The sequence below is a fragment of the Sceloporus undulatus genome, chromosome 1 (genome assembly GCF_019175285.1).
Source record: "Sceloporus undulatus isolate JIND9_A2432 ecotype Alabama chromosome 1, SceUnd_v1.1, whole genome shotgun sequence".
NCBI lineage: Eukaryota > Metazoa > Chordata > Lepidosauria > Squamata > Phrynosomatidae > Sceloporus > Sceloporus undulatus.
The window spans coordinates 201857099-201870200 of record NC_056522.1 but is presented as its reverse complement, the minus strand read 5'-3'; the positions used below and the strand labels follow the sequence as shown (position 1 = coordinate 201870200).

Below are 13102 nucleotides of genomic sequence, written 5' to 3'. Positions count from 1 at the left end.
TCCTTAGTAGACATCCTGATTGCAACATTACAGGATCGCACGTTCTACTAATGTTTAATTTTTAATAACTGCTAAAATAATTAATTAGCAGACTGGTGAAAGCTATTTTTAAAAGGCAAGAATAAAAGAAAAGATTGAATTAAAATCTTTGGACACTCATAAAATAATCTTCATTAATCAGAAAGAGAATTCTCTAAATGTACTCATTACTTCAAAAAGATGTTGCTGAAGCAGTGTCTTGGTTACTTTAACGCCACCTTCAAAAATGGATTAAATCAATTTCTGCAAAGCATCTTACCTGTCACGTCAGTTCTGATGTCAGCAAGCTTAAAGAGCGGTGCAACTTGCTCATAATAAATGCAAGTAGCCTCTTTCCTATGACTACTAGGATTGACAAACACTTTTAATGACTTTGGCCTATTTGGAAAACCTAAAAGAAAAATCACACACACATCACATCAGGATTTTATACTTATTTAACCAAATTTAACATACAGTACAGCCTGGAAACAAGTAAGAGGCTATATAATTTTAATACACGCAGACAACTTTAGGTTGTTTATAGACTCTTTTTCACAAGAACATGCTCAGTACTTATATCCACCACCTACGTAATCCTGTCACAAGTAGAACACTGACCCTGAAACTACCAGCGCTTGCGAGTCTTGAGCTAAGAATAAATGGTACAAATGAGTCAGTCACCATCATCAAGAGCATTATGTGACTTCTAAAACGAAAGAGGTTTTAGGTCATGGTTCAAATCCCAAAGAGGGAGGCTGATAAGGAGAGAAGAGACTATTCTCCTGAGAATTTCAGAGGAAATGCCCCTCAGCAAGGATTTAATAATAGTACTCCTTCACAGTTGGTGCAGAGATTTGATACTACAATTTTCAGGATTTGCAGATTATGTATCATGCCACACGGAAGCAGCAGGTGCAAAAGAAATCTGGCCTTGATTAAGAGATCAAGAAACAGGGCATGAAGGGGAGAGAAATAAAATCCCAAACTTGCAATATTTAATGCACATTTCAGCCCAAATGTGCAACTGCTTTACTGTTTTTATTTACAGGGAAAACAAATAAATAAATTACTCATTTTTTTATCTCTAAATAATCAATGTCTGTGCTTGCCATGTTTGTATCACAGTAGAGAGCTAAAGTGTAATTTGTTTCAGCCCTCAAGTTGCACTATTTACTATATAGTAAATATATAATTGTCCTATTGTAAATTTACTATTTACTATATACACACTCTATATAAAGTACCTTTTCTTTTCTTTCTACATCTCCCCCATTTTTAATATTTCTCCTACCCCACCACACCAACAAAATATGAAAACTCTTTGCTGATATTTTTATGTTCATTTCATTTTAGTAGCAAGTGATCATTTCTGAACTTTTCTCTGTAGGGTTTTAAAAAATACATTGAACTGGAAACCAGAGTTCATTTGATAGCCATGCCTAGTCTTAGGATCAAGTTTTATCTATTTGCACAACAATGTTGTATACTAATCTTTATATACATCATATTCTTTACCCTTTGGTGATGATAAATTTGTGCTGATTGTGTTAACTATAAGTTCTGGTAGAAACCAACAAAGAAAACAGATACTAGTAATCTTTTAAGCACAAATGTTGACTCTCTCTTTATTTTTCATCTCAAAAGCTATATGTAAATTCTTTTTTTAAAAAAAGAAACCAAATTATTTCATAGTTCTTTCTATTGCTTTCAGCCCAAATGGAGAATGAGGGGAACTGAAATAATGGAAGAAAGCACTCTGTTGTCTTAATTTACTGATAAACTGATGTATACTGGCAGTATCAACCTTCCTACCAAGTAGAAAAACATTACTAGGTGCTTTAAAATTTATATCTGGAGTGTTGCTCAGTTCCAGAGTAGGTACACTGCTGAACTCCAAGATGGAAAGAAACAAGTAGAGAAGAACTCAAATTGCCATCATAAACCACATAGGGATGTGACGGGTTCAGGACGGGTTTAAGTTTTTGGTGCAGCACTCAATGTGGGAGTCGGGAACAACCCCATAGTATTTATAAGTGTAGAGTTGAGGGGACACATGATTTTTGGAACTGCTACACTGCTACACCTGATATACCTCGACTGAATCTACACAACAGCTATATCTGAGCTCCACTGCATACTATGCCTGGCCCAGCTTGACCCCTTTATTGCCATACACACCTGTTTTAATCCAAAATGATATCAGTTTAGAAAGCCACATGGGACACCCCATTATGTAGCCATATCAGTGCAAGGAGTGTTTCTACTGTGTGCACATTTTCACCATATTGGTTTATGTCTGGTCACATAACCACAGCAGCTGTTATTCCCACAACACATGTGCATTTTGGCATTTGCATTTGCTTCCCCCCCCCCCCTTCTTTCTGATTGTCCACCTGCAGTTCTATAAAGTGAAGCTGTTAGAGAAGGTGGAGGTGAAATGCTCCCCTGTGAATATGGGCCAGGGTATGCATGCGAAGATTCACATACAAACACCAAATTAAAAAAAAACACCACCTTTTCCGAATGCCGTCAGAAGAGAGGGAGCTACCCATCTGTGCAGACCTGAGTGACCACCTGACCTAGGTGGCCATCCATTGACCTGACCCCACCCCTCCCGCATCCCCAGTACCCATTCCAAATCCACCATAATTCTAATTTGTGGGTCAAACCACATGTTTTTAAAAAATCCAGTTCTTCCCCAAAACAGCAATGTAAAATGGATTTTTAAAGAAAATCACCTTAAAATCCTCTGGTTTTAAAGTAAGTGTTTTCACATTGGAAGGAGAGGAATGTGGTGTGTTACAACAAGACTGGGAGCGAGGTAAGGACGCATCATTTAGTCTGTGTAAATTCAACCCTGAACCAGAACTTCATTGTTAACTTCCACTGCTATACTAAAACTAGGGTGCCAGCAAAATGGCTTGCAGAAGTATCAATGAAATCCTCAATATTTTCTAGCACAAATCAAATAGTAGAGTTTCCATGGATACCTGGATATGCTTTGGTGCTATTTTATCTACCCCATTTCCCCTCTTACTGCCCCAATATATGATTTAGGTGTCTCATAACAAAGCTTTTATAATTGATTTAATTTTAAGTTTCATCTCTCACTATCATAAAAGCTACAGCCTTTGGCTTCTTCAGGACCTACCTTCTATTCAATTGCTTACTGTGGTTTCTTACAGAAGCTGAAAAAACACTTTAAAAGAGAAAAGCCAACTGTTCCCCTGTTAGTAACAAATGTGCTAATATGCACTAGTTTAAACTTGATCTATCAGTGAATCAATGAACCATGAAAGGTAGAGGTTAATCAGGGTGTTCTGAAAACAAAGGCTCATAGGGCGACAGCGACGCTACCCTCAGACACACATCTGTGCTGTTTTCAGTATTTAGTTTTATGGCAGCAGGCTTATGTTTACAAAAGTTAAGAGGTGAAATGATGTCACTGTCATATACATTATTAATATTTTATACAACAAGCAATAAGAAAAGTGCTACATAGAGACAGAAGTAATGATGTGAATAAACATCTTTCATGCTAACTAGAGATATACCACTGTTGATATTACACTGTTAATGTATAACATTAATGGGATAATTAAACTTTCACGCATGAAGCTTTAGACATGCACATTAAAACTTGGTGTGGGAGGCATGTCATAAAGGAGATTTGAGAACACATCTATAAATGTGTTCTATAAATAACCATTTTGTCTTTTATTCTGAAAGCATAGCTATATGTTGCTTATTATAAAGACAAATCAAACTTCAGGCCTAAAAATGCAAACATCATGCCAAATTCTATAGTTTCAGTTTAAAACTAATCTAAGATTATCATAGATTGACAATGAAAAATGTTGCTGTGTTAGAAAAAAAACCTCTTCTGATTTAGATCTCTTCTATTAATATTTCTTTTTTATTAATATTTCATAAATCCAACAGATTTCCACTATACAGTATTCATTTGACTAAAACTTCAGTGAACTATAAAGGCTGAGTATTTCCTTTCCTAAGAGTGTTTTAAACCTGAATATCAGATTACTGAAGAACATCACAATCAACATTAAAGCTTAATAATACAAATCAAGTTCAAAGTGACCTTCTTTGATAAGTTAATTCTTCTTCCCTTAAAACAGACATCAGTTAATCAAACTTCTCTCTGAATGTCTCTAAAGATTTTCTTTTTGCCCTTGTGCTGTATCACTCTTGGGACATATGCAAAAATTATATTCATTAAGATATATCTTTAAAGGAAGACTTTCCAGTATAAAAGAGTTGTGCAGAGAATGATAATTTTAAAAAATCATATCAGACACTGTTGTGTCTTCCCCACCCCCCAAAAATTTATCCTGTTTATTATAACTTTTAGGAAAGGTTTTGAAGCAGACTTCAAAAGAGTGATATTCAACAATATTGCTTCTCCCCTTCCATCATCATCATCATCATCATCATCATCATCATCATCATCATCATCTCCTCTTTGAAATGGAACTAAATTTGCATTTGGCTTGTTCATGTATATAGGAAGCATTTTCCAGGGAATGATATATGAGATCAACATTTTCATTTGCTACATTCAGCCCGTCCATCCCCCCCACCACCCTCACTGCCCTTGGCCACCTCCCCTACCGTCCTTGTTGAAGTACTTCATGCATATAAGTAGGACGGTCAGCATAGAACAGAACAGAAACGAAAGAGGTGCTGGAAAAGGAAATATGTGGTATGTTGCCTTATGATGCAGAGATTCGCACTGGGAAGGATAATCTCAATGTATGAAAATGAGAGGGCAAAGAGTGGATGCATAGTCAATATGACTAGAGAAATAGGAATGACGGAAGAGAAACAGGATGAGGAGGGGAGGAAGAGGAAGAAGAAAGTTCTGATCTTAGATTTAAACTACTATGAAAAGCAAATCTTTGTTTTTCAGAATTGTGAGCTGTCTTACAGAGCATATATGTCATATACAGTTAGATTTCTTGAATTACACTGCTCAATGGGAAACACTAAAAACATAATGACAATCATAAACCCATGAACTTCCTGATCTTTGCATGTACTGGTATGTATTTGTTGTTGTTGTTGTATACCTTCAAGTCATTTCTGACTTATGAAAACTCTAAGGCAAACATCATACGGTTTTCACAGAATGTTTCTTTTGGAGGGCTTGCCATTGCCATCCTCTGAGGCTGAGTGTGTGTAACTCATCCAGTACATACATACAAGACAAACATATTTTTCCAGTTCCCCACCAATGCCCCCAACACCAACCTTTCCAATATTTTGACACATTCCTCTTTCGATAAAATTTAATCACAGACCACAATGGCTTACAACATCTAGCCAAACTTTTTAGATTTCCATTATTATTTTGCCATTTAGGTTAATGAACAGTCCTGGAGAAATCAAAAGCTCATTCATTTCTATGGAATCACAGTTGATCCTGATAAATTTATTGTTTTCCTGTGGATTTTATATTTTTCTTTCTTCTTGTGGATCAACATGGTTGTCTTCATTTCTCTACCTATTTAGTATTTACCTGATTCCAAGCTGTTACTCTTAACAGTTAAAGCACTAAATGGCTTGGGACCTCGGTAGTTGAGGGAGTGCTTCTTTATGTATATATGCATGCCCAAGAATTGAGATCTATTAGAGGGGTCCTTCTCTGTGCCCCACAACTGGGGAAATACATTGTGGGAGAACATGGGAGAGAGCCTTCTCAGAGATGGCATCCCAGTTGTGGAATACACTCCCTTTGGTGGTCCCATTGGGACAAAACCTGGATTTTAATTAACGCCTCCAGGCCTAGCTGATTTTATCCAGGCTGTACTTGTCCTATGGTTACATGATTTAAAATGGTTTTAACCAGTTTTAAATTGTCTGCTTTTTAACTGATAGACCATTTAAGATATTTTAATCTTTTTAAATTATTACTAATCCTTATCATTTTAAACTGATGGTATTCTAAGCCACCCTGAGATCATTTGACAGTGGAATATAAATATTTAAATAAATCAAGAAAATTAGGTCCATGCAGATTTGTGACTCCAAAATCCTAACCTTGTTCCATTATAAACAATATCACCACAGATAGCATGGAATAAATGTTTACAAGGCAATGGAAGACTACTTGCATATCACTTTACCCTTCCTTCAGCAATCTAGTTTGCCTGAAGAGACAAGCTCATGACAAAACATCACTGCTTATAATGAGAAATAGTAGTACATGACCTTGATTTGTGTCACATTTCCAGTACTTCCAGAAAAGCATTTTATAGCCTCAACTGATAGCTGACACTAATACAAACTGTATACAGTTAATTTGTACAAGATGTGCCTGTAAAGAAGAGTGGAATGCTGCCAGAGAATCTAATAACTTGCTAACATGTTAAACTACAAAAAGGAACTACCTGAGTTAGTTTATTACGCTGTCACAGGTGATATTTAGGCTTGGTTTAGACAAAAGAAAAAACCCCGACTTGTGGTAAGTAATATTAAGAACACAATCAGAATCTGCCTGTCATACAGCAGCAAACTGAACCCTCCCCTCCCATTAGCCCTTCCCTGCTGACCTCTGGTGGCAGGGGTGAAAATGAAATCTGGACTACACTTATCAAGAAATAAGGCCAGATCAATGGGTATTGTTAGCACAGTTAGCTTCTTGCAACAATTATTAAAACATAATGACTTTTAGAAAACATAGAACAAAAGTATTTCTGAAGAGTACTTACCATTCAGAATTTCTTTCAAACATCGAAACCACAAATGACAATGGTCTTCACTTAAGTTATTTAGAGTGATCATGGAATCTTTAAGTTTGTTGCCCTCTTTTTTTAAGCACACAAAAATGGCAATGCCTAATAATAAGCCACCTTTTTGCTGTCCAACAAAGCGACGACGTTTCAGTTTTATGGAAAATACATCTTTCATTTCAACATATTCCTCCTTCTGTTGCAAGCCCATCCTGGAATCACCTGTCCAAAGACCAGGTAAAATGTAAACATTCAATAAAGAGTACATATACAAGATATTCATTCACAGTTTGCAGTCAATTAACTGAGAAGGGAAGTAGAGACATGATGGGACAGAATCTTCCCCTTCCCTGTATGAGGCCAGGCAAAAGCAATATGATGCAGCACCTCCTAACTTGTTTTCTCCCTTGTTGATCAATTTTGCCATCTTTATCACACTCAGACATTGCTTTTGCCAGACATGTTCCAGTTTTTTATCTCCAAAATGTTGGAGGATTATGTTCCATGTTTCTCTAATTGAATCTATCTCTAAAGTTACCACTACCTTGCTAAATCTAGGGTACTCTTGCTAAATGTAAATCAAGTAAGCTACCTGCTTCTGACTAAAACAGCGTGCATGTCTTTTCAGCCATTCAAGATTGGCCTTGCAGCTGGTGAGGTGTTACAGCCAAGGGCCCAAGGCCAACAAAACCAAGGGATTTGTGAGAATATCTATGGTTACATGTTGCTTATACAGAATAAGATAAAAGACAAGTCAACCAAATAAACATATTTTTCTCATCTGTTTCTTGCTTGGATGTTATGGTCTCAATTCAAAATAAGATGACAGGGTATTCAGGTTTGCTGGTTTGTTGTTGTTGTTGTGTGCCTCCCAAATCTTTTCCAATTTACAGTGACCCTAAGGTGAACCTCTAATAGTTTTCTTGGCAAGATTTGTTCAGATAGGGTTTGTTTTTGCCTTCCTCTGAGGCTGAGAGAGTGTGATTCACCCAAGGTCATGCAGCAGGTTTCCATGGCTGAGTCGAGATTTGAACCCTGGTCTCCTCAGTCTTAGTCCAACACTCAAACCATGATACCAGGCTGGTATTGAAGCAAAAAAAAAAAAAAATAAGTTTCATTTGGATAGTATGTTACAAGTACTGTACATGCTAACAAATTTAACTTAAGATAAAGAAATTGCATTGATAGTTTTGGATCCTTTTGCCTGCATATCAAGGAAATGATAGTGCTGTTTTAAAAAGTTTTCAAAACACTCATTTCTACCTTAATGGGTATTTAGCAGTACAGGTAATAGTTTTTGAAATGAAGTTTTGATTCTTAAACTTTCTATTCTGTGAACCTAAGGAATTTCAACATTTTCTCACTATATTAAAAAACCCACAAATATTATATTTCCTGTATTTAAAATCTTCAGATAATTTAAATTTTCTTGATAACATATATTACACTACAGATTTTCCTCCACTCAAGAACCGTCCATTCATTAGTATCATACTGATTATTGCTAGCTGTTTCAAAACATTAACTCTCTTCTCATATTACCTGGAAGGATACAGGGTACCATCTGTTCTTACAAGGGATTTAAGTATACATTAGATATCGTGCTATTTATTTAATTCGGCACCCACTTGCCATTGTATTTTTTAAAGTCAATTTAATTACAAGGAATAAAGATAATCTCTCCTGCCAGGTTGTTCCACCACCATAAGAGGAGAGCAGGGACCTTCATAAAGTAGGTTACACTAGTTAGATTTTCTTTTCTTTTTCAAACACTCACCATTAAGAAAGGTCTTAACTAAAACAATAGTCCATAGCTCTTAAAAATATTGTTATAAGCCAAGAGCTTGTCTACATCAATTTTGGCACATCTGCCTGATGTGGAGCATAAACAGGATTAGGGATGGATTTATCTGCTTGATGCTAATTGTACTCACAGTTTCTGCACATGTCCACTTTTTCAAAAATAGCATGAAAAATAAATGTAGATAAAGATATAATTTCTACCAGCATGTGTTAAGCACTTCGGTATCAGGTAGATGATTTCTTAAGTAACTGGACCCTTCTAAAATGATTTCAAATGAGAATTTCCCCTAATTAGTATCTAAACATTATCTTTGAATACTCCTTACACTGTGACTTGCCACAGAGGACATGAATATCAGGTAAATGTTTCTCGTTTTTCCTCCACAGGCTTTAAGCAGTAATGCAAATCCCCCTCTTAATTTAAAGTGTCTGTCTGTGTCTGTCTGTGTGTTTGGTAAGGGACGATTGCACTTATGCATCTCAGCCAACATGGCACTCCTTGGTCTCTTTTCTTTTTGGTTCCAAGGAGTCTCTGCCAGGTAGCAGCTGTGTCCCAAGCTTTAAGGATACTGCTGCTGTCTGGCTCTTCTTGCCTGCTAGTTCACCAGAGATGTTAGATAAAAGGACAGGGGAACAGCTTCCCCACAATTTAAGGAGCATGAGATAATAGTGGCAGGACTGGATTCAAATAACATAAGGTTGTTTGGATGCATCCTCCATTCCAACTCCCTGTCCCATCAAAATAATTCAATCTTGTTATTTGTAATTAAGCTTAAGTAGACTAGATTTATAACTGTATGGATTTGGTCACTGTGACTATTATATTTAAAAAAAAGGATAACAGAGTTTTGATGATGGTAATGTAGTGGTGGTGGTGGTAATAAGTAGTAGTGGCGGTAGTACCTTTTTCAACAAAGAATGATTGCTTTTCTGGACTGGCTCCTGCCCATTCAAAATGGTCTTGTACAGAAGAACAACAGTGCATATCCACCTGAGGTCTCTTTGCACCCCATATGCATACTGAACAAAAATTATTTGCACTGTTAGTTTTGATAGTGCCAAGTACTTGTTTGCAGAGGAAGGGGATGATTCCAGTCTTTCCCTGTCTGTCTCACACCAGCTGAACATTACTTTGCCAGGAGCAGATGAGAACACATACAAACTCTGAGGCTTTTCAGTTTCCAGATTTAAACATTACTCTTTTCTATATCCCAAACATGCATCACAACAGTTGCAAGTGACAATGAAGTCCAGCTACATGCCTTTCAAAAATATGCAAAAAGAAACATCTATTAATATTAAGCTGTATAATGGTTTTAAGACTGTCATTTTTTTCCATTTATTCTAAGGATGAAGCTTATACACACATGCTTAAAAATGAGCCCCATTGTACAAATCAAATATGTTCAATGCTCCAGTCAAATAATTTCCAGAGAAATTTGAAAGCAATATGATGTGTTCAATCTGAAGCAAAATACACACAGCAAGAAATCACAACTTTGAAGAATATTGTGCAGTCTGTTAGAAAAGTCTATTGCTTCCAGTTCAATGCAACATATCCAGTGGTAGCCATACAACATGTATTTTGTGAATTTTGGTTAGTCCAATAAAGATATCACGATTTTGTGGATTTGGGATGTTATTATAGTTCAATGCAAATTTCATCTGCAAAGTATTTTCTCTATAAAGGAAGTGTTGTCCCTGAACATGATTTTGCAGTTTATACTGGTGTACATAAAGCTGCATGATTGAATTATCTAAGGCTTGGAAACTCTGAAGTCACACAATACTGAGAGTGGAAGAATTAAAGGTGGGTTCAAAGTTTACTGAAACATGCATGCTCATCATTCAATGTTCATTCATTCATTCTCTCTATTTACAATATATCACTCTTCATCTCAAAGTTCTGTATATGAACTACCCCTACTTTGTTTGTGGCAACAGCAGATATGAAAGTCCTTCTTGTGGTGTCAATCTGTGATCACTGTTCCACACACACCTCTTATCACTCAATACTGAAACCATCAATAAACAAGCATGTGCACATATATCCAAAGTCATAATAGTAGATAACATTAAGTTAAAAGATAACAGAATATAATATTAAAGTTATTCTACAATAATTTAATTGCTATAACTAACAATGTTTATTGCAGAATCTGAGTTGCAATTCCTGGGCCTGAAATGCACAGGCCAAATAAAGTGGCTTCCGGACGCTCTAGAGGCATGGCATTTACATGACCCATGCCCCCAAAGTGGTCAAAAGCTGTGCCAAGGCTGCTCTAGGGGCTAAAAGTCTGACCAAAAAGGAGCAGAGACAATCTGGCTCCTGGCAGCAGCCAGCTTGGGATTGCGGTGGCAGCAGCCCGCTTTGTAAGTGAGGTGTGTGGTCACCACAGTCCAAAGGCTGCTCTTTATCGTCCGTCTGCTTCCCACCTTAGAGGCCTAAATATAGTAGAGACATCTACTAATGGAACTCCTTCCATTAGCAGAACTGAGAAGGAAACCATGTCCCCTTCCTATCGTGGCCCTGCTTGCACGCCAAACCTCTGTTTTGGAGAACTGGGAAAACCTACATAACCAATTTCTGGGCAACATATAGAGCTGTAGGCTAAGGCAATGTGATATGGGACCAAGGCTGTTATATTTATAGACAGTATTTTGTGACTACCGGTATATAAATACAGTAATGTTTGTTTGTTGGCATTGTTAAACAGTCACTATTTCTATGCATTAGAATATATCATGAAAGTTTTGTGTATTATGTGTATATTTTAAGACCTAAATCTAACAGCTAGTCCCAACTGGAGTAAACTCAGTGAAACAACAGGAATTATATAAACTGTTGACTTATCATTCCACAATTAATTTAGCAGGGTCTAGTGACTGGGCTTGGGCTTCAATTTGTCTATGTTATTGTAAGTCTCGAAAGTCAAGACAATTTGTATTTCTAACATATTGGACACTACATGCAAACACTGAGTGTGCATACAGTATTCTGACCACAAAATAATAATAATAAAAAATAAAATCTTTATTTTTATCCCGCCCTTCCAGGAAGATCAGGGCGGCTTACAAAAGTGCAACGAATGCACACACATACAATTAAAAACAATAAACATCAAGCACAATACCATAAAACTAAAAACAGGAATAAAAGCCCCGTCGCCCATCCTCATGGCCACGGAAGAGGAGGGGAGGCCCACAGGATCTTAATCGGGGAATGCCTGCTTAAATAGGAAGGTCTTAAGATCCTTCCTAAATTGGGCCAGGGTGGTAGATGAGCGGAGCTCAGTGGGCAGCGTGTTCCAAAGGGCTGGGGCAGCTATAGAAAAGGCCCTTCTAGACGTAGAAGCAAGCTTGGCCCCAGGCACCTTCAGCAATTGCTGCCCAGACGTTCTGAGGGTGCGAGGCGGATTGTATGGGGAGAGGCGGTCCTTTAGGAATCCTGGGCCCAAGCCATTTAGGGCTTTATAGGTGATAACCAACACCTTATATTGAGCTCGGAAGCGAACGGGCAGCCAGTGAAGATCTTTAAGTACAGGTGTTATGTGGCTGGTCCTGGACGCACCAGTGACCAGCCGGGCTGCCATATTCTGTACCATTTGAAGCTTCCGAGTTTGGTATAAGGGTTGCCCCATGTAGAGTGCATTGCAGAAGTCCAATCTCGAGGTTACCAGAGCATGTACCACAGTTTCTAGGTCCCTCCGGTCCAGATATGGGCGCAGCTGGCGAATCAGCCGAAGCTGGTAACAGGTGCTCTTGACCGTCGCATTCACCTGAGCAGTCAGATGAAGCGACGAATCAAGAAGCACTCCCAGACTGCGCACAGAGTCCTTCGCAGGGAGCGTGACCCCGTTTAGGACAGGTGGAACCACAGCCATTCCTGGACCGGGGGAACCTATCACTAGTACCTCCGTTTTCTCTGGATTCAGCTTGAGTCGGTTTTTCCTCATCCAGTCCATTACTGACTCCAGACAGACCTCGAGAGGAGAGACGCCATCCCCGGTCACTGCATCAGTCGGAAACATAGAGAAAATAATCTGGGTGTCATCAGCGTACTGATAACCCCGCGCCCCATGTCTCCGGATGATCTCTCCCAGCGGTTTCATGTAAATGTTAAATAGCATGAGTTCCAGTTCAAACTGTGTACTCTTTCCCCCCATGTTGTTTCATGCCATGTGCCTCCCTGCATGGTGCTTGTAATCATTGTGTCAACCTGTGAATCAGATTTGTCAGTCAGGCTGAGAATAGTAAGTTCATGGATCAAAAATGTAATTTTTAAATGTGGCATCTCTGATAATAGATGCACACATGATGTTCCATAAATGAAAGTGCACTGATGCAACAACCAATCACTCTAGAACACAAAACTTGATTATTCTGACCTGTTGGAAAAAGAATTGCTCATGTTCTTATATTATCTGTGTCAACTGCATAAGGGGTACAGCTAATCCTGTGTGTAAGCTTCATTATTACTCTGCAGGCTTCATCCAAGGCCAACCATAATAACTTGTCCTATTATTCTC

The 13102-nt window shown here is 37.9% G+C and overlaps 1 protein-coding gene across 3 annotated transcripts in view; it reads right to left on the bottom strand.

The window, feature by feature from the left end:
• Nucleotides 1-13102, bottom strand: part of CERKL (ceramide kinase like) — a 52706-nt gene that overhangs the window by 25651 nt on the left and 13953 nt on the right. For 2 of the 3 annotated variants that reach the window (XM_042455362.1, XM_042455379.1), the window contains exons 2-3: nucleotides 6750-6992; nucleotides 299-430 (exon numbers count right to left, since the gene is read on the bottom strand). In XM_042455362.1, the coding sequence (XP_042311296.1) occupies nucleotides 299-430; nucleotides 6750-6992 (375 nt within the window). The remainder of the gene's footprint in view (nucleotides 1-298; nucleotides 431-6749; nucleotides 6993-13102) is intronic. The other variant, XM_042455369.1, reaches the window with a different exon arrangement.